At 41.6% G+C, this 24,611-nt stretch overlaps 1 protein-coding gene across 1 annotated transcript in view; it reads right to left on the bottom strand.

The window, feature by feature from the left end:
• LOC103029429 (thyrotropin-releasing hormone-degrading ectoenzyme) overlaps window positions 1-24,611 on the bottom strand; it is a 473,221-nt gene that overhangs the window by 411,549 nt on the left and 37,061 nt on the right. Inside the window, exon 4 of the mRNA XM_022671576.2 lies at window positions 22,234-22,360. Within this exon, the coding sequence (XP_022527297.2) occupies window positions 22,234-22,360 (127 nt within the window). The remainder of the gene's footprint in view (window positions 1-22,233; window positions 22,361-24,611) is intronic.

Here is a 24,611-nt window from a genome sequence, read left to right as displayed (position 1 = left end):
CTCAGCAGATAAGGCAGCAATGCAACAGGCCATAACCTCTCAGGGTGCTCGTCTGGGCAAGCATGAAGACGCGTTAAATCAGCTAGCTGAGCGTCTGCAGGAGTTAACGGTGGCTGTCCAACAGTTGGCCATTCCACCCAAGGATGAAGCCCCACCTGCTGCTGAGGCTCCGCCTCTCACTGCATCCTCCGCAGACATAGTGCTACCAGCCCCCATGAGATTCAATGGTGAGCCAGGTGGATCTCGGGGCTTTCTGCTCCAGTGCTCTTTGGCTTTTAAGCAAGCCCCTAATCGGTTCCCCACTGAGGAGGCCAAGGTTGCATACATGATTTCCCTCCTTTCTGACCGTGCCTTAGAATGGGCTACAGCCCTTTGGGAGGCCGGATCTGTAGACTGTACCACCTCTTCTCTATTTGCTGGAGCCATGAGGCGGACATTTGATAGTTCCAGCAGGGGCAGTGATGCTGCCACTGCTCTCCTCAATGTACGCCAGGGTTCTCGGTCTATTGCGGACTATAATATCACTTTCCGTACCCTGGCTGCTGAGAGTGGGTGGGACTGCCTTGCTCTTATGGCTGTTTACCAACAAGGCCTCAGTGAAGAGCTAAGAGATCTCATGTCAGTCCGTGATCCTCCAAATTCTTTGGAGGACCTGTATGACTTGGCTCTTAGGCTTGACAACCGTCTTCGTGAACGTCGCCGGGCCAGCAAGAAGGGGCCTCGCACTCCTCAACCTCGGGAACCTTCTCCTCATTCCCGGCCACAGTCTCGGGCTGATGGGAATGAACCCATGCAACTCGGTCGCACCCACCTCACCCCCCAAGAGGCCGAGACACGTCGCCGTCAGGGCAGATGTATGTATTGTGGAGGGGACGACCACAAGATAGAAAAATGCCCTGTTAGGCCAGTAAAAGGCCAAGCCTACCCCCGGTAGGGGACCCCAGGGTAGGCTCTCTCCTCAGTCCCCAGTCAAGTGGGCTGTTTCTCCCAGTCACTTTGATATGGGGAACACCACCTAAGGAGGGACGCCTGACTGCCTTTATTGACTCCGGTGCAGCAGGCGATTTCATGGACATCTCCACAGCACGCCAACTGGGTTTACCCCTGGAGTCCCTCACCACTCCTCTACCAGTGTCGGCTATAGATGGCTTCCCACTAAGATCAGGGGCAATTAACCAACAGACCAAACCAGTCATTATGAAAGTGGGTCAACATACTGAACGCCTATCTTTCTTTTTGACCCAGGCACCAAATCTACCTGTTATCTTGGGGTATTCTTGGCTGCAAAGGCATAACCCCCATATAGACTGGCTCTCAAAAAGTATTCGTCAGTGGGGTCCCCATTGTAGGGCTTCATGTTTACGCCCTGGCCTCCTGGAGAGTCATGGAACCCCACACCAAAAGCCTGTTGACCTGACTAAGGTACCAAAGGCTTACCATGACCTCGAGGAGGTCTTCAGCAAGCAAAAGACTGAGGTCCTACCACCTCACCGTACCTTCGATTGTGCCATCGAATTAATGCCGGGGACTGTTCCTCCTAGGGGGCGCCTCTTTTCTCTATCAGGGCCTGAGAGAGAGGCTATGGAGGAGTACATCAAAGAAGCACTGGCACAGGGGTTCATCCGTCCTTCAACATCTCCTGCTGGGGCAGGATTTTTCTTTGTAGGCAAGAAGGACGGGGGTCTGCGACCGTGTATTGACTACAGAGGTCTTAACAAAATCACGGTCAAGGACCGCTACCCTTTGCCTTTGATGACAACCGCCTTTGAGGCACTCCAACAGGCCTCCGTTTTCACGAAATTGGACCTTCGGAGTGCCTACAACCTGGTGCGGATCCGGCCTGGGGATGAATGGAAGACAGCATTTGTCACCCCTACAGGCCACTATGAATACCTAGTCATGCCTTTTGGGCTGATGAATGCACCAGCTGTCTTCCAACGGCTTATCCATGAGGTCCTGCACGAGACCCTCGGCCTTTATGCTTTCGTTTACCTGGACGACATCCTCATATTCAGCAAAGATCTGAAGGAGCATGTTGTTCATGTTCGAAGAGTGTTACAGCTACTCCTGGAGAACCATCTCTTTGTAAAACTTGAGAAGTCTGAATTCCATGTTTCTACAGTGCGGTTCCTGGGGTTCGTGGTCTCCAAGGGCAGCTTAGCTATGGATCCTGCCAAACTGAAAGCAGTGGCCGAGTGGCCTCGTCCCACCTCCCTCCGCCTGGTCCAACGTTTTTTGGGTTTCGCCAACTTTTACCGCCGGTTTGTTAGGAACTTTGGCTCGGTTGCTGCACCACTCACTGCTCTGACCCGCAAGCAGCCAGGCCTATTCCAATGGACCGACGAGGCCCAGAAAGCCTTTGAGGAGCTCAAACACCGGTTGACCAGTGCCCCTGTCTTACGCCTCCCAGATCCTGACCTCCCATTTTTGGTGGAGGTGGATGCCTCGGACATTGGGGTTGGTGCTGTCCTGTCCCAGCGCTCAGGGGAGAACAACAAGCTCCATCCCAGTGCTTATTTCTCTCACCGCTTGACTCCCACTGAAAGGAATTATGACGTGGGAGATCGGGAACTCTTGGCCGTTAAGATGGCCCTTGAAGAATGGAGACACTGGCTAGAGGGATCCAAACACCCGTTCTTGGTCTGGACGGATCACAAGAACCTCTCTTACATCCAGAGTGCTAAGCGACTGAACCCTAGACAGGCCCGTTGGGCCCTGTTTTTCAGTCGCTTTGACTTCACTCTGTCTTACCGTCCAGGATCCAAGAACATTAAGCCTGATGCCCTTTCCAGGCAGTGGGAGGAACCCTCTGTACCACAGTTCTCTCCAATTCTTCCCCCCGAACGTATACTTGCTCCTCTGCAGTGGGAGATTGAAGGAGTAGTCCAGACAGCCTTACAAACTGAGCCAGATCCAGGCGGAGGTCCCACCAACAGGCTGTATGTCCCCACCTCTGCTCGGGCTCAGGTTATGCACTGGGGACACACCAGTCCTGTTTCAGGCCATCCAGGGGTTAATCGCACACTGGAATTCCTGAGCAGACGATTCTGGTGGCCTAAGATGGCAAGAGAGGTTCGGCAGTTTGTGGCTTTCTGTGATGTATGTGCACGTAACAAGGAGCCCAGGACTAGGCCCCCTGGACTTCTACATCCTTTACCTGTTCCACATCGCCCATGGTCACATCTGTCCTTGGATTTCATCACCGGATTACCCAAATCCAGGGGCAACACGGTCATTCTGGTGATTGTGGACAGGTTTTCAAAGGCAGCTCGGTTTATCGCCCTGACAAAACTCCCGTCATCTCAGGAGACTGCTCAACTCGTTCTCCACCAAGTTGTGCGGTACCACGGGATCCCTGTAGACCTGGTATCAGATAGGGGCCCCCAGTTTTCAAGTCGGTTCTGGAAAGCTTTTTGTACTTCTCTGGGGGCTTCTGTCAGTCTGTCCTCAGGGTATCACCCCAGTCTAATGGGCAGACCGAGCGGGTGAACCAAGACCTTGAGCAGTCTCTCCGGTGTCTGACGTCCACTTGCCCTGCCACCTGGGCGGATCACTTGTTGTGGGCTGAATACGCTCACAACACCCTGTGGCACTCCTCTCTGGGAATGTCCCCTTTCGAGTGTCAGTTTGGTTATCCGCCTCCCTTGTTTTCAGACCAGGAGGCAGACACAGCTGTTCCCACTGCACTCAGTATGGTGAGGCGTTGCAAGAAAGCGTGGCGACGTGCACGTGCCACTTTGCTGGCACAAACCGCATCACGCAAGGCCGCTGCAGATCGGAGGCGTATGCTGGGGCCATCTCTACGTCCAGGTCAGCGTGTGTGGTTGGCGGCTAAGGACCTTCCGCTTAAAGTGGTCAACAAAAAACTGGCCCCTCGTTACATCGGGCCCTTCAAGGTCATCCGCCGTGTCAACCCTGTGTCATACAGGCTGCAACTCCCACCGTCCCTTAGGATCAATCCCACTTTCCACATTTCGCGTCTCAAGCCGTTCCTGTGTTCAACTGGGACCAGGCCTGTAGATCCACCACCCCCTCGCATGGTGGCGGGCTCGCCAGCCTATACAGTAAATAAAATACTGGATTCCCGTATGGTGAGGGGCCGAGTCCAGTATCTGGTGGATTGGGAGGGTTATGGTCCCGAAGAGCGCTCTTGGGTTCCAGCTGCCCGGATTCTTGATCCGGATCTCATCCGGGCTTTTCGGCGTGATCGGGCGGCTGGGCTTGGGACTTCTGGAGCCGCCCCTCCGGGAGGGGGTCCTGTAAGGGGCTGCCCGCGCCGTGGTCTTCCCACCACTAGAGGGAGGCCACGCTCTAAGCCAAGTGGTAATCAGCGCGATTAACAACAGCTGGTGTCACTACCTTATAAGGGCTTCCTTCCGGTTCCTCGGCGCAGAGTCTTGAGTATTCCTGTCAGAAAGCAAGACCACGCCGGTTTTCCAAGCGATCTCCTTAGAGTTGCCAAGTGGCTCTCTTTTTCTCTTCACCTCTATGAGAACAGTGTATACTGGGCTCAGTTCAGAGAGGTTCTCTTTATTCCTTCTTTTTCTCTTCACCTCTATGGGAACAGTGTATACTGGGCTCAGTTCAGAGAGGTTCTCTTTATTCCTTTCGGAGCTACCTGCTTCGCTTTAATCCCTCCACCTCGTTGGTCGTGTCACCACGAGGCTGTCTTTCTTCTTTTCTCTCTCTCACTTTCGTCACAAAAAAAACAAAACAAACAAAAAAAAACTTTCTATCGTTTCTAGCGACCAGAGGGGGAAACCTCTTCCCTTCTAACTTCGCTTACCTTTTTATCTAGCCTTTATTGGTTGGTTCTCACAGTTTACAAATCATTAATCCTGCTATAATTATTATTATTTTTTTCTTTCACTTCGTTTACTTTGCTCGCGCTCCCGCTTGCCGCGAGTCATTTAGTTCTTTCCAGCGCTGACGTCATCGGCTCGTCCCCGGTGGCGCAGTGTGTAGGCAGCGGTCGCTGCGCCTCAGAACCCATTCTCGCGGGTGTTCAAACCCCGCTCTCCGCGATTTTTATTTTGACCTTATACTGTCGCTTTGTGTCTTCTTTTCTTTCATTTCGCCACAGTAAAACAGTTCTTTCTACTCTTACACTTTAGTTTGTTTAATTATTCGGTGTTCTATACCCTGCCCCCAGTGTTAAAGCACCTACAGTCACTAATCACTCATATCCCTCTATAGTGTTGTGGTCTACTCATTGGCCCTTCACACAAACGGTCTGGGTTCAAACCCAGCTCAATGCAGTTCTGCCATATTTGCTTTTGAGTTCATCCTGGTGCTACATTTCACCAGGTTAAATACAATCTGAGACAGCTATCTGGATCTTACCTTTAGGGCAGCTGTCTCATTACAATTTCATTTGATCACTAGTCTAGACAGTGCAGAGGGTGGAGATGAGCATGAGTGGCTGTTTCTGGCTAGAATTGTCCATGGAGGTAAGATAAGATGGTTTACACTAGTGCTGGGCGATATGGGAAAAATCATATATCACAATATGGAATTTTTTCTATCACGATAGCAATATATATCATGATATATCACATTTAACCCTTGTGTGGTGTTCATATTTTTGTTACTCGTTTACTTTGTTACTTGTATTTATTTCAGCAAAATTAAGCAATTTTACACTAAAATGCTTTACACATGCTTGCTTCACCTAAATTGCAAGCAATATAAACAGCTCACATGGTTAATATTTGCCCTTTACCTTTCTTATGTTACATTTCTTTCAAAAAGTGCTACTCTTTTTTTATTAGTTTTTTAATAAAATGTAAAAGAAAATGAATTAAACTCAAGATATGAGTAGACAATTTGTTTAGTCTCAAATTTACAAATGAAGCAATGTTTATTAGCCCTTGGCCAAATATACTGTATGTAATATAAATGGTTGGGGGGGGGGGGGGGGGGTGTACAGTGTGTGTTTATCGAAAATGTGTTTTGATATATGTTTTCCACAAAAAATGAGCCAATGCCAATGAGTTTTAGTTTTATTTATTTTAGTTTTATTTTTTTAGTATCATTTGATGAAAAATGAAAACGGGTCCCACAGACCCGAACACCACACAAGGGTTAAGTATGTTTTCAGTTATTCTTCGGAAAATGAGACAAAATAATATAATTGCTTACTTTTTACCAACTTTATTTCAAAGTGACATTAAACCCAACTTTTTACAAATGAGAATTATTACCATTTAGTGCAGCAGTATATATATATATATATATATATATATATATATATATATATATATGTATGTATCACATGAGGTAGATGCAGTAGCTAATAACAAAAAAAGAACAATGCGTCTCCATTGTTCAGCTCTCATGAGTTTGATAACGTAAAGCATGTGGCAAACCGGCGTGTCCATCAAATAGCATAAAGCATCATAGCCTACTTTATATATTTGCAAGAATAATTGATGAAATTAATGTAGAAACGATAGAAGCACAATAGACACTTTTCTATCGTCCCCACGATATTTATCATCATATTGCACAGCACTAGCTTACACAGGCACATCTTACAGGTCAGCATTGCAACATTGTAGGGCTGCTACTAATGATTATTTTGTTGTAATCTGTAATCTTATAATTGTATTTTCGAGTAGTCAATTTGTCAATTAGTCAATGATTATTTCTGCTATGTTTTCCATCTCTAAAAACAATAAAAACAGCTAAACGTGAAATTTAAAAGGAATTTAAATGTCTAGAGGTTGTTTAACCCTTGTGTGGTGTTCGGGTCTGTGGGACCCGTTTTCCTTTTTCATCAAATGATACAAAAAAAATATTTTTTCTAACTCAAACTCATTGGCATTGGATCATTTTTTGTGAGAAACATATCAAAACACATTTTCGATAAACACACACTGTACAACCCCCCCCCCCCCCACACACACACACACATACATTTATATTACATACAGTATGTTTGGACAAGGGCTAATAAACATTGCTTCATTTGTAAATTTGAAACTAAACAAATTTTCTACTCATATCTTGAGTTTAATTTATTTTCTTTTACATTTTATTAAAAAACTAATAAAAAAAGAGAGTAGCACTTTTTGAAAGAAATGTAACATAAGAAAGGTAAAGGGCAAATATTAACCATGTAAGCTGTTTATATGGCTTGCAGTTTAGGTGAAGCAAGCATGTGTAAAGCATTTTAATGTAAAATTGCTTAATTTTGCTGAATTAAATACAAGTAACAAAGTAAACGAGTAACAAAAATATGAAAACCACACAAGGGTTAACCATGAAAAGTACTGATATTTAGTAATTAAATATGTAATCTGTTCTGTTTGGGAATTTTTTGAGACACATTCTTTGAGACACATTCTTTGAGACGTTGAGTGTACATTGTATGAGTGAGCCATTTACCCATCTCCCATTGTGTGTCTATCCCCAGCACTTTGTGTCATGTGGTACTGTTACAAAATAATGATTAGTCGACATTGTCAATTATATCGACTAATCGTTGCAGCCGTACAACATTGTTTGGATGGAGCAATGGAAAACTTATGGGACAAGATAGTAGTCCTTGTCCCATGACTTATGACTTTTTGCAAACCCAATGGTGGGGTGTTGGGGGGGGGGGGGCGACCTGTGGGACATGGATGTGGATGTGTATTGTGGGTGAACTCTAATAACGATTCCAATCATCAAGGTTCTGATTTCACAAAGGGCTTAAAAGATAAGAGACAATCTGGCATCCCTCCTTGTAAAGATTCCTCAAAATGATCAATACAGAAAATAATTATCAAGGACTTTTGGATCTACGCTCTGTGACACTCACTAAAGCTCAATGGCATCTTATCTAATCTCAGAGGCCACAGGATAATAAGAGGAATTCAGCTCTTTTATGGCAGATATACACTTAGATAAAGTACTAAAATGGTTATTTGACTCAAATCTGACTTGTATATGTTTTTCTATTTTTTTCTAATAGTAGTACAGCCCTTTTCTTGGTATTACACCATATGAACAAATTCTTGTGGACACCCCTTTTAATAAAAGCATACAGATACTTTAACTTGCATCCCTAGTTGAGATCTCTACTTTTTATTTTTTTACATCAATATTTTTAGTACCTGCTAGAGTGTTGATCCAAGACAAGATGAGTAGGGACTTAAAGGGGGCATAATATGCAAAACTCTGCCCCTATAAACCCTCCGTATTCCATCAGTGGTCTGTGAATAAGCTGAGTTTTGTGCATGGAATCATATGCTTTTATGAGAAAAACAAGATTTTACCAACCCTCACCCGTAAACCCCCACCAGAGCCCCATCTACTAGATCAGTTAAAGATCTGCCCTTTTCGTTCTGCTGGTTAAGAACCTCAGACAGTACACACCTCAGGATTAGCCAAAAGACTTCGTCTGAGGAAGGGATCTGTACCTACTGTCCGTGGCAAGTCAGTAGCTTATTTGCATAAAAGTGACAGACCCATTAAATGGCCCATTCTGAAAGGGACTGTAACTGGAAAGAAAACAGCTGGTGAGATCACTTTATATAAGAACTTTATGAATCCACAGACCTTCATTAACATAATGATTTATTTACTGAAACTGAGGTAAAATGTTTCAATACAAATAAATCATATTGATGTGAGATCATCAAAACAAGATCACCCTTAAAAAGGGTTTATAAAATCAACCTCAGACGTTTCTGGATACTTGACTTTTACCTTTTTTTTCCATTAGATAATTCTACTTTTTTTTTTTTTTTTTTTTTTTAAATAAGCTTAATCATTCAATTATTCAGGTACATTATTTAACCAGTAAAGATAATGTGGTGTATATTGACATTGTATATTACTAAATTAACTAAATCTACACCTTGACTGTAACACAGATTAATATAACAGTTATTAGTTGGTTAGTAGTGATTTCTGAACCATGTAAAGCAGGGATCACTAATAGGCGGACCGTGGTCCGGGTCTGGACTCAGACGTTGTCCAATGCGGACCTAAACCGATAAACTACTGAGAGGGATTTAATTCTGACCGTGTTCATTTAAAGCGGTGGACCTTTTTTGTCTTTACGGTATACGCGTTCTGCGGCGCAGTAAACTCGCAGACCAATCACATATGGTGTAAGAACGCTCTCCTCTGCCAATTAGATCTGTGCAGACTGCTGCCCCGGCTAGTGAATTGGGACGCGGCCGGGAAAAAACGCCTGTCTAAAGAGATAGGGAGCCCGAGAACTGGAGGAAAAACGAGAACGGGCGAAAACTAAAGACACGCTGAGCGCAACAGAGAGACAGGTGGAGGAATGTACACAAAATCTGGCCAGAGATTATTATTTTTTTCATCATAGTTCAAAAAACCTCATGGGTCAGATGTTCCATACATATATATATATATATATATATATATATATTTTTTATATATATTGTTTTTTAGGCCCTATAATAGGCCCTATAATAAACAACCATATATAATAAAAGTAACCATTATTACACTTATAAAGTGTATTACACTTTTAAAGTGTTTATAAACCATTTATAAACACTTTATAAGTGCAGGGCAGTCTTATTGTAAAGTGGTACCCTGGTTTCTGATTCCCAGAATATCTTTTTTTCTTCCAGCATGTTCTCATTGTCTCTCTTTTCCACTGTAAAGAAAATGTCCTTCCTCTATGCAGTATTTAACGAGTGTGTGTGTATGTGTGTGTGTGTGTGAGAGAGAGTGTGTGTGTGTGCCTCACACTGCTGTGTCAGTCAGAAAAGAGAGAAAAAGAGCGAGCCTAAGATTAAGTTCCTCTAATTGGACCCTGCTTAAGATTTGGTGGGTGAACAATGGAGGGATTTGATGAACGAGTGGAGTTATGCTTTGTGGCGTCGTTTCTCGAGGCCGGACGAGTCGCTGCGTCGGAAAAGATCGATCAGTTGCCACGAGCTGCTGATGCAGACGGCTAAGTCTCCCAGCCGGAGACGGGCTCCGGCAAATGCCACGGCGAAAAGTCACTCGCACTACAAATAGCAGACCCACCGCACTGCGGGCAGCGGCTTTTAACAAACACCGGCGGGTGGGTGGGCCTCTGCGTGGGCTGTGTAGATATTCCTCGGGCTCAAAGGGACTATTTTTACCTTTTTTTTAATTTACCCGTCTCAGAACAGAGCCCTCGCGTCGGGTTACGCAGCCGACTAATGACTCACACGAACATTTAGGCTTTTATAACTACTGAGAATGAAGCACTGACCTGTGGAACGCTTATGAGGATGTGTATGGTCGGTACTCTATTGTTGTAACTTTAATACAATAACGATTCCAATCATCAAGGTTATGATATCACAAAGGGCTTAAGAGATAAGAGACAATCTGGCTTCTCTCCTTGTAAAACACTGGATTTCTCAAAATGATCAATACAGAAAAAAAATGATTATCATGGACATCTAAACTGCAAGGCCACAGGATAATAAGCCAGGGGTTAGCAGAAGCTTGAAGACCAGAACCAGCTGGTTCGGAAACAGTGTCTTCCCCCAGGTGACCAGGCTGTGGAACAGTGAGTAAAACATTGTTCTGCCCAAACCATCCCACCATACTTTACTTTACACCGCACCTATCGGTCTTCCCCATACTTACTGTACCCCGCATCAATGATTCTGCACCATATACTTCCCACACTCAAACTTATTGTGTACCATGCATTTACACATACAGCTCTGGGAAAAAAAGAGATTACTTTGGTTTCTGAATCAGTTCCTCTGAATTCGCCATTTATAGGTATATGTGTCATGGTCAGAACAGAATAGCAGACAAGCGCAGATACTGATTAAAACAAAGTATGTTTATTATAATAATAAACAGATGTAATCAGGGTTGATACAGAAATAAGGGTGGTCACCAGTAGACAGAGCAATGAAGACAAAACCATACCATAAACGAGAGCCAGTCCAGAGTTCATACACAAACAATCCAGTAACAGAGATAATCCAAGAGGCGGTGGTGAAAGTACAGTCCAGGTCATACACAAACAATACAATATCAAAGGCAGAGGCAAGAATCGGCGTCGAGAAACAAAAAGCAAGGTCATACACAAAGTAAACTGAGACAAGAGATAAGTAACGCTTTGTACGAGGATAACCTACAATACGCGGCGTGGTAGTCTGTTTGGCGTGCACCTTTATAGTGCCAGTAATCAGTATTCGGGACTTCCTGGTGGAAGCAGGTGAGGTGTCACGTGATCAGGTGAGTGCGTGATGTCAGCGGGTGGTGCATTCTGGGTAGTGTAGTTGTTAACCTGAGAACCTCCGTTAGAGCTTGGTGTGGAAGGGACAGAGGAGCTAACAGCACCAGACGTGACAATATGTTTGAGTAAAATGAACATTGTTGTTTTATTCTATAAACTACAAATAACATTTTTTTTCCCAAATTCAGACCTCAAATAATGCAAAGAAAACAAGTTCATATTCATAAAGTTTTAAGAGTTCAGAAATCAATATTTGGTGGAATAACTCTGGTAATCATAGTTTTTCATGCATAATGGCATGTTCTCCTCCACCAGTCTTACACACTGCTTTTAGATCACTTTCTGCCACTCGTGCTGCAAAATTCAAGCAGTTGGGCTTGGTTTGATGGCTCGCGATCATCCATCTTCCTCTTAATTATATTCCAGAGGTTTACAATTTGGTAAAATCAAAGAAACTCATCATTTTATCTCTTATTTAATTTCCAGAGCTGTATTTCCTATGGTCTCTAAAGTGCTGCCTCTTTTTTGGTCACATATATTCATATATAAGTTATGTTTAGTAAAATAAAAGCTCAGTACAGATGGAGGTTATAGTATGTTGTTTAATTTTGTTTGAACTTCACTCTGATGAGTATATACAGGGTAGCAATATAGCACCACCCTGGTGACCCCCTAGGGGTGGTGTCAGGACCCCCGTTAGGGTTAAGAATCTCTGCTATAAGTAAAAGGAGCTTCGACTCAAACCTTTTTAAACGTTTTCTAATCACACTACACCCCTTTCTTGCTATTTCACTGTGTGAACAAGTGTTTTTGGACACCTCTTCTAATGAATGCATTCAGGTAATCTAATTTGGACCCATAACTGACAAAACCGGCCCACCGCACTGCAGGGAACGGCTTTTAACAAACACCTGGCAGGTAGGTGGGCCTCAGTGTGGGCCATGAATATGTTCCTCCAGCTCAAAGGACCTATTTTTACCTTTTTTTATTTACCCGTTTCAGATCAGAGCCCTCGCATCGGGTTATGCAGCCGCCTAATGACTCACACGGACATTTAGGCTTTTAAAACATGACATTTGGTGTACCGAAGGCGGCATCATGCTCATTATGTTAAAAGGAAGTCTGACGGGTCTAAAATCCATCACACGGTCACGCAGAGAGTACAGCCTGAACAAAGGAGAAAAGAGCAAAGAACAAGAAAATGCGGGGAAAAAAGAAAAAGTGACAGAGCAAACACCCTGGTGTTCTATTGAAGTAACCTTCTCTTTTAATAAAACGGAAAACATGAAGCTCGGGTCTCATTTCTGGAAAAAATCTGAAGAAGAAAAAAGCAGTAGGACGTGAAAAAGCGAGAAAAGAAAAGAGAAAAAGAGAAGAGAAGGCCTTTGTAAAGTTTTCTGAGGAACAGCAAGCTACGTAACCTTATGTTCTTCAAGGGCTCGGGCCAACATGTGATCTGCCGGTTGCGTGCGGCTAAGCACTAACCGTCTCCACGGTTTGATTTAATTCTCTGTCGTTTTTTTTTTTTTTTTTTCCTCCGTTTCTGGATGAGCAGAATGGCAGAGAGTCCTGCCGTTAGAGACCCGAGGCCCTGCAACTGCTGCCTCCCTCAGCACACAGATGGTGCCTTTACGTAAGCGAGGCGAACATTACGTCCAGATCATTTCTCTTACGAGGCCTCGATTCACACTGGAGTCCAAACTCTCGCCTCTCAAACCCGTGATGAAACAAGAGCACGTCCTAAACTGAACAGTCAGCGGCGCAGAAACACAAATTCAATGTCGTTCATCTTTTTTTGGTCAAATTCGTCTTGAGAAAAGGAAATTAAGGGCCAAAAATGTATAATAATGTAGTTTAAAAGCCACATGTAAAAAAAAACATGTATAAACAGAATGTTCTTTCCATTTATTGGTGGAAAATGATAGTATTTAATGAATACTAATATACTTAATGATGTTTTTTGAAGAGTTACTGGTCTTTCTCAAAGAACGCATGTTGGAGAATCATACTGTTTGTTGGAGAATGGTGTTGCTTGTTTCAAAATGATGATGATTGGTGGAAAATGATGGTGTTTAATAGAAAATTAGGGTGTTTGCTGGAGAATTATGGAGTTTACTGGAGAATGATTGTGTTTATTTGATAGAGAATGATGGTGTTTGATAGAAAATTAGGGTGTTTGATGGAGAATTAGGGTGTTTGGTGGAGAATTATGGAGTTTGCTGGAGAATGACAATGTTTATTTGAGAATGATTGTGTGTATTTGATGGAAAATAATGGTGTTTGATAGAAAATTAGGGTGTTTGGTGGATAGTTATGGAGTTTGTTGGAGAATGATGATGTTTGTTGGAGAATGATTGTGTTTTTCCGATGGAGAATAATGGTGTTTGATAGAAAATTAGGGTGTTTGGTGGATGGTTATGGAGTTTGGTGGAAAATTATGATGTTTGTTGGAGAATGATTGTGTTTATTTGGTGGAGAATCATAATGTTTGCTGGAGAGTGATTGTGTTTATTTGATAGAGAATGAAGGTGTTTGACAGAAAATTAGTGTGTTTGCTGAAGAATTATGGAGTTTGGTGGAGAATGATGATGTTTGTTGGTGATTGATTGTGTTTATTTGATGGATAATAATGGTGTTTAATAGAAAATTAGGGTGTTTGGCGGATAGTTATGGAGTTTGTTGGAGAATGATGATGTTTGTTGGAGAATGATTGTGTTTATTTGATGGAGATATTTTTTTTTTTATAGAAAATTATGGTGTTTGGTGGATAATTATGGAGTTTGGTGGAGAATGATTGTGTTTATTTGGTGGATAATGAAGATGTTTGCTGGAGAGTGATTGTGTTTATTTGATAGAGAATGATGGTGTTTGATAGAAAATTAGTGTGTTTGCTGGAGAATTATGGAGTTTGGTGGAGAATGATGATGTTTGTTGGATAGTGATTGTGTTAATTTGATGGAGAATAATGGCGTTTGATAGAAAATTAGAGTGTTTGGTGGAGAATGATGATGTTTTCTGGAGAATGATTGTGTTTATTTAATGGAAAATGATTGTGTTTGATAGAAATTAGGGTGTTTGGTGGATAATTATGGAGTTTGGTGGAAAATGATGATGTTTGTTGGGGAACGATTGTGTTAATTTGATGGAGAATGATGATGTTTAATAGAAAATTAGGTTGTTTAATGGTAATGGTGTTTGGTGGTGAATGATGGTATTTAATGGAGATTATTATGTTGTTTAAAGAATTATGGGTGGTTGATGGAATGTGGTTATGTTTGGTGGTGAATGATGGAGTTAATTTGATGGTGGATGATGGTATTTAATGGAGATTAATCATGTTTTCTAAAGAATGATGGTGCTTGATAGAATGTGGTTGTGTTTGGTGGTGATGCTGGTGTTACAGGAAGTGGAGAATAATGCAGCTTGTTGGAGAGTGATGACAGGTTTTGTTGGGTTAGTCTGCAATTGGCTGGAGATGTAGGAACATGATTTTGACAGGTGTGTTACCTACAGAGAGCTCCCATTATAAAAAGATAAAAGTTGCAGTTATCCCGTCTTTCTGAGCTGTCAGACTTTGATTGTCGCCAGCATTTGTCAGTCTAAAATCCCCTCTTTTCATTAGCGTCTGACACGTCAAAGCAAAATGAAAGCCATGAAAACACTCCAGCCTCATTAAACGCTTTCGCCCTATTTGAAAAGACTGAACGAGACAATCCTTCAGGGCATCAATCAATAGCATAGCCTTAATGAAAAGGCCTCGTTAGAGACACGCCAGAAGGCCGGGAGGTTTCAAATGACACAATCACAACCCACAACCATCACATGAACCACTGCAGCCAGGCAGGAGGCAATCCATCACACTGGAAGTCATCATTTATACTGGGATTCATGTTTGTTGTAGAGGAAGTGAAGGATGCACACAATCTTTAAACCTTGTGTTGTCTTGCGGGTCAAAAGTGACCTGCTACCATGTTTAGCTGTAGAAGAAATATCTTAAACTGTCTTTTTCCAACTTTTTCCAATTTTATGACTTTTCCTACAGACACCCCATCATTAGAAAAATGTGGGCTGTACACCACTAGGGTACAAAGATTGTCTTATGGGTCATTTTTGACCCAATAATTATAAAAGCATTTAAACACCAGAAAAAACAAGTATAAAGGCCAAACACACAAACTCTCTTTAATACACACAGCATCAAACATCATAAGAATGACTCCAGGGCCAACAGTGTATTCAGCTGCCCATGTTCAGCACATTTCATCCCAGCCACCTTTCTCCTGTTCATCACACCAGCCATGCAAAAAATCCTTGTGGTGAAACAAATTTGAAGGATTAAAAATTCAATTGGGCTGCTTTATTTCGGGGCTTTGGTAGGGTGGGTCATTTTCGACCCGTAGGAGAAGGGGAGTAAACTGTTAAGAATGTTAAGATTGCACAAGGGTTAAAATAAAGACGGATGATGTAAAGAAACTGCTTTTAATTCTAGAAAGAACCATTTTTGTAGAGAACTGAGTGAGTGTAAACAAATTTTCACTTAATGTAACAAAGAAAAAAGTGTATCAAAAGCTCATGTTTCTCACAAACAATATACTAGTCAAGTCCAAATTAAGACCAAGATTCATTGTCAGGTCAGAGCGAGACCAATTAATTGTAATATTCAAGCTAAAGTCACGACTAATGTAAAAAAAAAAAAAAAAAAAAAAAAAAAAAAAAAAAAAACAATTGGCACCCCTGATCATTTTCATTATTTTTCTTTATAAATCATTGGTCGTTTGAATCAGCAATTACAGTTATATACACTACCGTTCAAAAGTTTGGGGTCACATTGAAACATCCTTATTTTTGAAGGAAAAGCACTGTACTTTTCAATGAAGATAACTTTAAACTAGTCCTAACTTTAGACAAATACACTCTGTACATTGCTAATGTGGTAAATGACTATTCTAGCTGCAAATGTCTGGTTTTGGTGCAATATCTACATATATATATATATATATATATATACGTGTATAGAGGCCCATTTCCAGCAACTATCACTCCAGTGTTCTAATGGTACAATGTGTTTGCTCATTGGCTCAGAAGGCTAATTGATGATTAGAAAACCCTTGTGCAATCATGTTCACACACCTGAAAACAGTCTAGCTCATTACAGAAGCTACAAAACTGACCTTCCTTTGAGCAGATTGAGTTTCTGGAGCATCACATTTGTGGGGTCAATTAAACGCTCAAAACGGCCAGAAAAAGAGAACTTTCATCTGAAACTCGACAGTCTATTCTTGTTCTTAGAAATGAAGGCTATTCCATGCGAGAAATTGCTAAGAAATTGAAGATTTCCTACAACGGTGTGTACTACTCCCTTCAGAGGACAGCACAAACAGGCTCTAACCAGAGTAGAAAAAGAAGTGGGAGGCCGCGTTGCACAACTAAGCAAGAAGATAAGTACATTAGAGTCTCTAGTTTGAGAAACAGATGTCTCACAGGTCCCCAACTGGCATCTTCATTAAATAGTACCCGCAAAACACCAGTGTCAACATCTACAGTGAAGAGGCGGCTGCGGGATTTTGGGCTTCAGGGCAGAGTGGCAAAGAAAAAGCCATATCTGAGACTGGCTAATAAAAGAAAAAGATTAAGATGGGCAAAAGAACACAGACATTGGACAGAGGAAGACTGGAAAAAAGTGTTGTGGACGGATGAATCCAAGTTTGAGGTGTTTGGATCACAAAGAAGAACGTTTGTGAGACGCAGAACAAATGAAAAGATGCTGGAAGAATGCCTGACGCCATCTGTTAAGCATGGTGGAGGTAATGTGATGGTCTGGGGTTGCTTTGGTGCTGGTAAGGTGGGAGATTTGTACAGGGTAAAAGGGATTCTGAATAAGGAAGGCTATCACTCCATTTTGCAACACCATGCCATACCCAGTGGACAGCGCCTGATCGGAGCCAATTTCGTCCTACAACAGGACAATGACCCTAAACACACCTCCAAATTGTGCAAGAACTATTTACAGCAGAAGCAGGCAGCTGGTATTCTATTGGTAATGGAGTGGCCAGCGCAGTCACCAGATCTGAACCCCATTGAGCTGTTGTGGGAGCAGCTTGACCCTATGGTACGCCAGAAGTGCCCATCCAACCAATCCAACTTGTGGGAGCTGCTTCTAGAAGCGTGGGGTGCAATTTCTCCAGCTTACCTCAACAAATTAACAGCTAGAATGCCAAAGGTGTGCATTGCTGTAATTGCTGCAAATGGAGGATTCTTTGATGAAAGCAAAGTTTGATGTAAAAACAATGTTATTTCAAATACAAATCATTATTTCTAACCTTGTCAATGTCTTGACTCTATTTTCTATTCATTTCACAACGTATGGTGGTGAATAAGTGTGACTTTTCATGGAAAACACAAAATTGTTTGAGTGACCCCAAACTTTTGAACGGTAGTGTATATCATATAGCAGACGAACACAGATATTTGAGAAGTTAAATAAAGTTAATAGGACTTGCAGAACGTGTGCAAAATTCTTAAAAAAAATTAGAAGGCGCCTAAATTTAGGCACCCCAACAGAAAAATTACATCAATATTTATTAGATCCTTCTTTTGCAGAAATAACAGACTCTAAACACTTCCTATAGCTTCCAATCAGAGTCTGATTAAAGCTTCTGGTTGAAGGTATTTTGGATCATTCTTCTTTATAAAACATCTCCAGTTCAGTCAGGTTTGATGGTTTCTGATCATGAACAGCCCACTTTAAATCACACCTCAGATTATCAATAATATTCAGGTCTGAGGACTGAGATGATCATTCCAGAACGTTTTACTTGTTCCTCTGCATGAATGCTTTAGTAGATATTGAGCAGTAAGTGTTTAGCGTTTAGGGTCGTTGTCTTGTTGAAGGATCCAGCCCCGGCGCTTTAACTTCAACTTTCTCACTGATTCTTTAACATTGTTCTCATAACTCTTCTGATATTGACTGAAATCTATGTGACCCTCAACTTTAACAAGATTCCCAGTACCTGCACTGGTCACACAGCACCACAGCATGATGAATAAACCACCACCAAATTTTACTGTGGGGAGCTTTAAATGTTTATTTAGGAATGCTGTGTTCTTTTTCTGTGTTCTTTCTCATATCGCCCTTCAAATAACTCAATTTTAGTTTCATCAGTCAAGAACAAGTGAAGAGTGATTCTTTGTAGTAGGCTTTATAGTCCAAACATTTAAAGTAGTCTAGTAAAGTAGTCAGAGATACGACTAAGTCTTTGTAGTGGTCAAGTCCAAGTGAAGTCTTTAAAATAGTTTAGTTTGTGTAAAGAATGAGACTTTGAAGTCAAGATTAAAATATTATAGTAGTTGAGCCTTAGGCAAGTCTAAGACTTTATAGACTTTAGAGTCAAGACCATAGACAGTGTATAGCTGGACAGTGCATCGTCTCTCAAAAGTGAAGCCACCTGCTGGTTGGGCGCCCCCTGTTGTTCGGTTTCAGAATGCTGTGTAACCCCACCCATCCCCATAGGTTTCAATGGCAAAACAGACAACTTTCAATCACGTTTTTTTCTAATATACTGTAATTCTACCTCCATTATTTAAATGCAGCAGCTAGTGTATCCTCTGCTTATATTGTCATCTTTTTATATCACCACAGAATTAGTTTTTTTAAAACGTTATTCAGCTCTATTCAAAAAAGTGTGGTTATTGTAAAAGGGCTGGTTATGGGCGGGACCAATAACAGACCCTCCGCTCCGCTCCGCAGCCTGTGACCTCGAGGCAGCCCTCAGTGGTGGGGTTATTTAAATGAGTAGGCTGTCTCTCCACAGTCTTTCTCCCTCCTCTGGTCTCTACTGCGCAGACTCGGGTTTCAGGGAAGATTTTGGCTACATTTTCATGAATGAATGGGAACGGCGACACGGCGTCCATCTTTTTTTACAGTCTCTGGTCAAGACTCACTTGGTGGCATTCGCACACAAGAAAAAAGCAAGACTTTAACATACTTTAGTTTGAGTCTAGACAAACACTTTCAGTTTTTTTTTTTTAAATATCTTTCTATTTTTTTAAATAATGGTGACCAGTAGTGTTTGGCTAGAATTGTCTGTGTGAACAGAGAAGGGACTCAATGGTAGAAATCATGTCCATATTCAACGCAGGAGACCCCGCCCCCATATCCCACAGTCTCTTTGGATTCCATTGGAATACGGCAAAAGTCATGGGACACAATACAAGCTCGTCCATACAAAGCAGTGGTTTTACACTAATTTAATAAATAATTGGTAGGGTGTTAGTGCTATTTTAAACAAATCTGTCCGTTTTACACTCTTATTTCTGAGAAAAAGTGTTTTTTATAAAGGGAAGGCCTTGTGAGTGTCTGAGAAAAGCAACAGGAAGTAAGGGTGAGAGAGTAAGAGAGAGCGAGAGTGCAGGGAGTGCTGTGAATGTGTCGAGAGTGACAGAAATGAAGGATGAATGTGTTGGAGTGAAGGAGGGGAGCAGCCGGCCTGAAAAATGTCAGTTTTCCTCACAACACACTCAATAGCAAACGCTGCCAGCCTCTATTAGACCATCAGAGAGTGTACACTCAGACTCTCACCCATGCCACCCACACACACACACAGACACACACACACACACACACACACACAGGAAAAGGATAGAAGAAAGAGCCCACAGTGTTGGAGAGGAGAGGGCACGACAGGGCACGACTGTGCTGCAAAGAGATTAATGGGGGTTTATCTGAATGAGTTGAATGTAACCCTGGACCCCGTACACACACTAAACACTGTGTTCAAAAGTATTGGGACAGCTGCTTATATATTTATTCTGAAATGAACTGTATTAAAAAGAGTTTATCCTGCTTTTGTTGGAGTAACTGTCTCTACTATCTAGGAAATGCTACTGTCTACTGGATTTTGGAGCACATGTTTATCTCTATGGAGACTAGGCGACTAGGCACTGTGTCAGCAATGGGTGCAACCTAAACTAGCACAATAATACATATATTACAAGGAATGTACACAAATTGTTTGCCATATTTTATTATTACCATATTTTTTACACTATAAGGAGCACAGGATTATAAGGCACACTATTGATGAACATCTATTTTTTCATACTTAAGGTGCACTGGATTATAAGGTGCATCATGTGACATGTTTCCATTTTAATATAAAAAAGATATATATTTTACAGTCAAATGAGCACTGGATGTTAATTTACACAGATTTCTCTCCTGAAAACCGTTTATTTAGGTGAGAAAAGAGCTTCTGTTTATTTACAGTAATTTACAGTTTTCCACTAGGTGCAACAGCATTAGCATTAGCAGCGAACTGCTAGCGGTTAGTGGCTAATGCTGCCAGATAACACTACTCTAAAAAACCCTGGTAAGCGTTCCGGTAAGACAGTGGCGATATTAGCTAGTGATTCGTTGCACATAGCTTGTTTTTACAAGGTAAACGTGCAGGCTACAGTCTGATATACCTGAATATCTCTGAATGGTGAGAGCTACAGATTAGCGCGGTTAGCAGCTAATGCTAAGGATTCTCCAGCAGTGCGAGCCGGGATTAGCAGCAGGATACGGGCTGATAATACTTACTTCTGGGTGGCCAAAGAACTAGAGTTTAGTGCGGTTAGCGGCTAATGCTAATACTGCTGGAGAACTTAACTGAAACTTCTGTATAACGCGTCACTTCAGCAGAGTGGCTTTACTACTCCGTGCAACCTGGTAAAATTCATTAAAGGATTTTAAGTGTGCCTTATAGTGCAAAAAATACGGTAATACCTATAAACATCAGAATGTACTGTGTATGCACACTGTGCCTAACAATGATCCTTTAAAGAGCATGATGGTTCTATTCTGTTCTATATATTAATTAAGGTAAAATTGCTGCCACATTATCAAATATGCAACCAGTACAGAACATATGCCAGAGGCCAGACTTGCCCACTCATTCAGTAGACCTGCCCCCTTCTCTTAAACCAAGCATGTGTCTCAAATCGCCTTCATTGAGTTTCCAGTGCAGCCTAAAGGACCAGATGCAGAGCTTTCCAGTTTTAAAAAAATCTGAACACCCCTACAAGTCTGATTTCCTACTCAGAAAATCAGAAGAGCCACACCAACCCTGAGTTCGGAATCCAATATGGCTGTCGCACATCAACAGATGTAAAGAAATAAAAGCAGCAGTATAGCACTAGTATTTTATATAGTTTACTATCACTTCTATCTATTAGTGTCTAATGAAATCATTCCTACACACAGTACTGTACAACTTTTATCTGAGACATATTTACGTATTGCTTGGATTTGGAAAATACTGCAAAATCTGAGCCAATGCTAACAAGAATAGATAACCTGGGAGGTATTCCAGTTAGATTTGCCATTAAAAAAACTCTGGTAAATTAACGTAAAAGATAAATGAATGAATGTCCAGCGTAAAACCCAGATTCAGCCCATCACTGGCATCTATATATGGGGGCCACAAAATCATCTGGGACTTAGTTGAGCTACCCATACAAGAAAGTGTTATCTGGGTATGATTTCTGCAGTAATTGGGTCTAACATTAATTGCTATGTCAGCTACATTAGCAGACCTGCACTAAACAACACAAACAAATTGAATCATTTTGTCTATTAAAAAACTAATAAAATGTGAAAAATGAAGATAATTTGAGAGAGTACAGAACAGCTTTGATCACAATTTTTTTTCCAAAGTTAGCTTAGGAGCTTAGGATATGTTTTATGTAATCTGTCAAACCGTGATTAGCACCCATATGCTAGCGTTAGCACATCCATCTCACTGAATATCCAGCAAACTCAGTCAAATCCCACAGTCGCATTACAGCCTGCGTTTTCAGCCAATCTATAAACTCTGCTGAAATCTGCATTGTATCCCCTCGAGCATTCATATACAAACGCACACACACACGCACACACACACACACACGCATTACTGAGATCCTTCCAGCAACATATGGTGAACACACGCACTGTATTATCAGCAAACAGAGCTTCAGCGCCACGCTCCGAGCGAGAGAACACACACTCTTACCTAATTTAGGCAGGGAGTACTTGACTTTGAAGTAATCCTGGTAGAAATGCAGCAGTCTCTTGGTGATGTGCAGGGCGTAGTCTCCCGATCCGCTCTGGATGGCGTCGGGCCTGGCGTACAGCCGGATCTACAGGGACAGAAGAGAAGAGAAGGTGAGCAGGGAACAGTGAACTTTTGCTAGACCCTGAAATGTTCGGGTCTAGGACGAGTCACTATAGCTTGGACGGAGAAATTCCCAGTATAATCCTTTTTTTTTTCATTAATATAGAAGCATCACAGTTTGGCATAGGAGAAAATAGAATGATAACAGCATATTTAAAGCCTTTTAAATAATTAAAATTGTATTTGTTTTACTATAAGACCCACAAGACTTAAAATCCTTTAATTTTCCCAAAAATAATCAATGCGCCTTATAAACCAGCGGACTTTTTTGTATGACTTGAACCAGTCAGGTATTAAGGAGCAGTAAAGCGAATCACACAATCACTTTCTACTGGAGTAACAGCATAGCAACCACCAAATAAAGGGTCTTGCGAATCATTAACAACCCTGATGCAACCACTTAACATCTCAAAAGCAAACATCTGTAATACCACAGCAACCACCTTGAAATACTATAGAAAAACACCTGAAATTCTATTTTATCTGCTACCACAAATCCCTTCTGCCTGCACCTGAGATATGTTAAGATCTGCATACATAATCTACATGGAACACCCCAGCAACCACATCAAATACAATGTTCTGATCCAGTCACTGTCAGGAACATCACAGTTGAGTTCTTGTTAAAGTGTCTCAGATTCTTACACTTGTCCATTTTTCCGGCTTCAGGACATCAACCTCAAGAACTGACTGTTCACTTCCTGTCATATATGTATGTATATATATATATATATATATATATATATATATATATATATATATATATATATATATATATATATATATATATATATATACCACCCTGTTACAGGAGCCAAATGACAGGCCTGTATTTGACATGTTCCCACTGTCTAAGACTCCATTAGCATCTGAGATCATCACCTGCACATCATGAATATCTTCTATCTGACCTTCTTTAAGTTTCTCCAGCAAATGATGGAAACTGCCAAGACCATTAAAACCTGCCTCTGTCAGAGTGGAGGGTGTATAGCGGAGTGTGTATAAAGTAATGTGTATAGCTGAGTGTGTATAGTGTTCTGACAAAGCTGTACAGTATCTCTTTATTTCTCTATAGGAGCTCATAAAACTCCCATTTAGAGCATCCACATCCTTATTCCATATACACAACTCTTATTAATAGAGAGAGAGAGAGAGAGAGAGAGAGAGAGAAAGAGAGATAGAGAGAGAGAGAGAGAGAGAGAGAGAGAAAGAGAGCGAATGAGGAATAAGATAAGGAAAGCAAAACCGAAAAAGGAAGATACTGAAAAGGTAAAGTGATGAGGAAAGGGATGAGATGTACAGAAGAGTAGAGAAAGTAAAAGAGGGAGATAGAGACTGAGAAATAGATACAGAGAGAGAGAGAGAGAAAGAGAGATAGAGATGAGTAAAGAGAGGTAGAAAGATGTAACAAATAACAAAAAAAAGCAGTACATTGAGGTAGAGAGAGAGGCAGAGAAAGAGAATGTTTCTCTCTAGAGACACTTTAAGATAGAGAGGTAAAGTGAGAGATAAAGAAGAGAGAGAAGTATGTAAAGAGGTACAGAGAATGGTTGAGTGAGGAAGCTAGAGAAACGTAGATAGAGATAAGTAAAGAGACGTTAAGTGAGGTAGACAGAGAGAGATAAGTAAAGAGAAGAAGAGTGAGGTGTAGGAAGAGTAGGGTGAGGTACAGAGCAAGGTAAGGTGAGGTAGATAGAGAGAGGCAGAGAGAGGTAGAGAAAGAAAGGCAGAGAAAGAGTGAGAGAAATAAGCGAAGAGATGTAGAGTGAGGTAGAGAGCGAGATAGACTGAGGTAGAGAGAGAGTAGAGTGAGGTACAGAGCAAGGTAAGGTGAAGTAGACAGAGATGTAAAGAGAGAAGTAGAGAAAGAGAGTAAGAAATAAGTACTAAGAAGTACAGTAAGGTAAAGAGCAAGATAAGGTGAGATAGAAAGAGAGAGAGAGAGGTAGAGAGGGGTAGAGAAAGAGAAATAAGTAAAGAGAAGTAGAGTGATGTACAAAGCAAGACAAAGTAAGGTAAAAAGAGTTAGAGAAGGGTAAAGTCAGAGAAAGATAGGAAGAGAGAGAGAGAGAGAGAGAGAGAGAGAGAGAGAGAGAAAGAGGCAGAGTGAGGTAGAGCATTCAATGTTTTCTTTATTTTCATGACTATTTACATTGTAGATTCTCACTGAAGGCATCAAAACTATGAATGAACACATGTGGAGATATATGTACTTG

Source organism: Astyanax mexicanus, chromosome 2, assembly GCF_023375975.1.
Source record: "Astyanax mexicanus isolate ESR-SI-001 chromosome 2, AstMex3_surface, whole genome shotgun sequence".
Taxonomy (NCBI): Eukaryota; Metazoa; Chordata; class Actinopteri; order Characiformes; family Acestrorhamphidae; genus Astyanax; species Astyanax mexicanus.
Note: the sequence above shows the minus strand (reverse complement) of the source record. Positions and strands in the feature narration are given on the sequence as shown.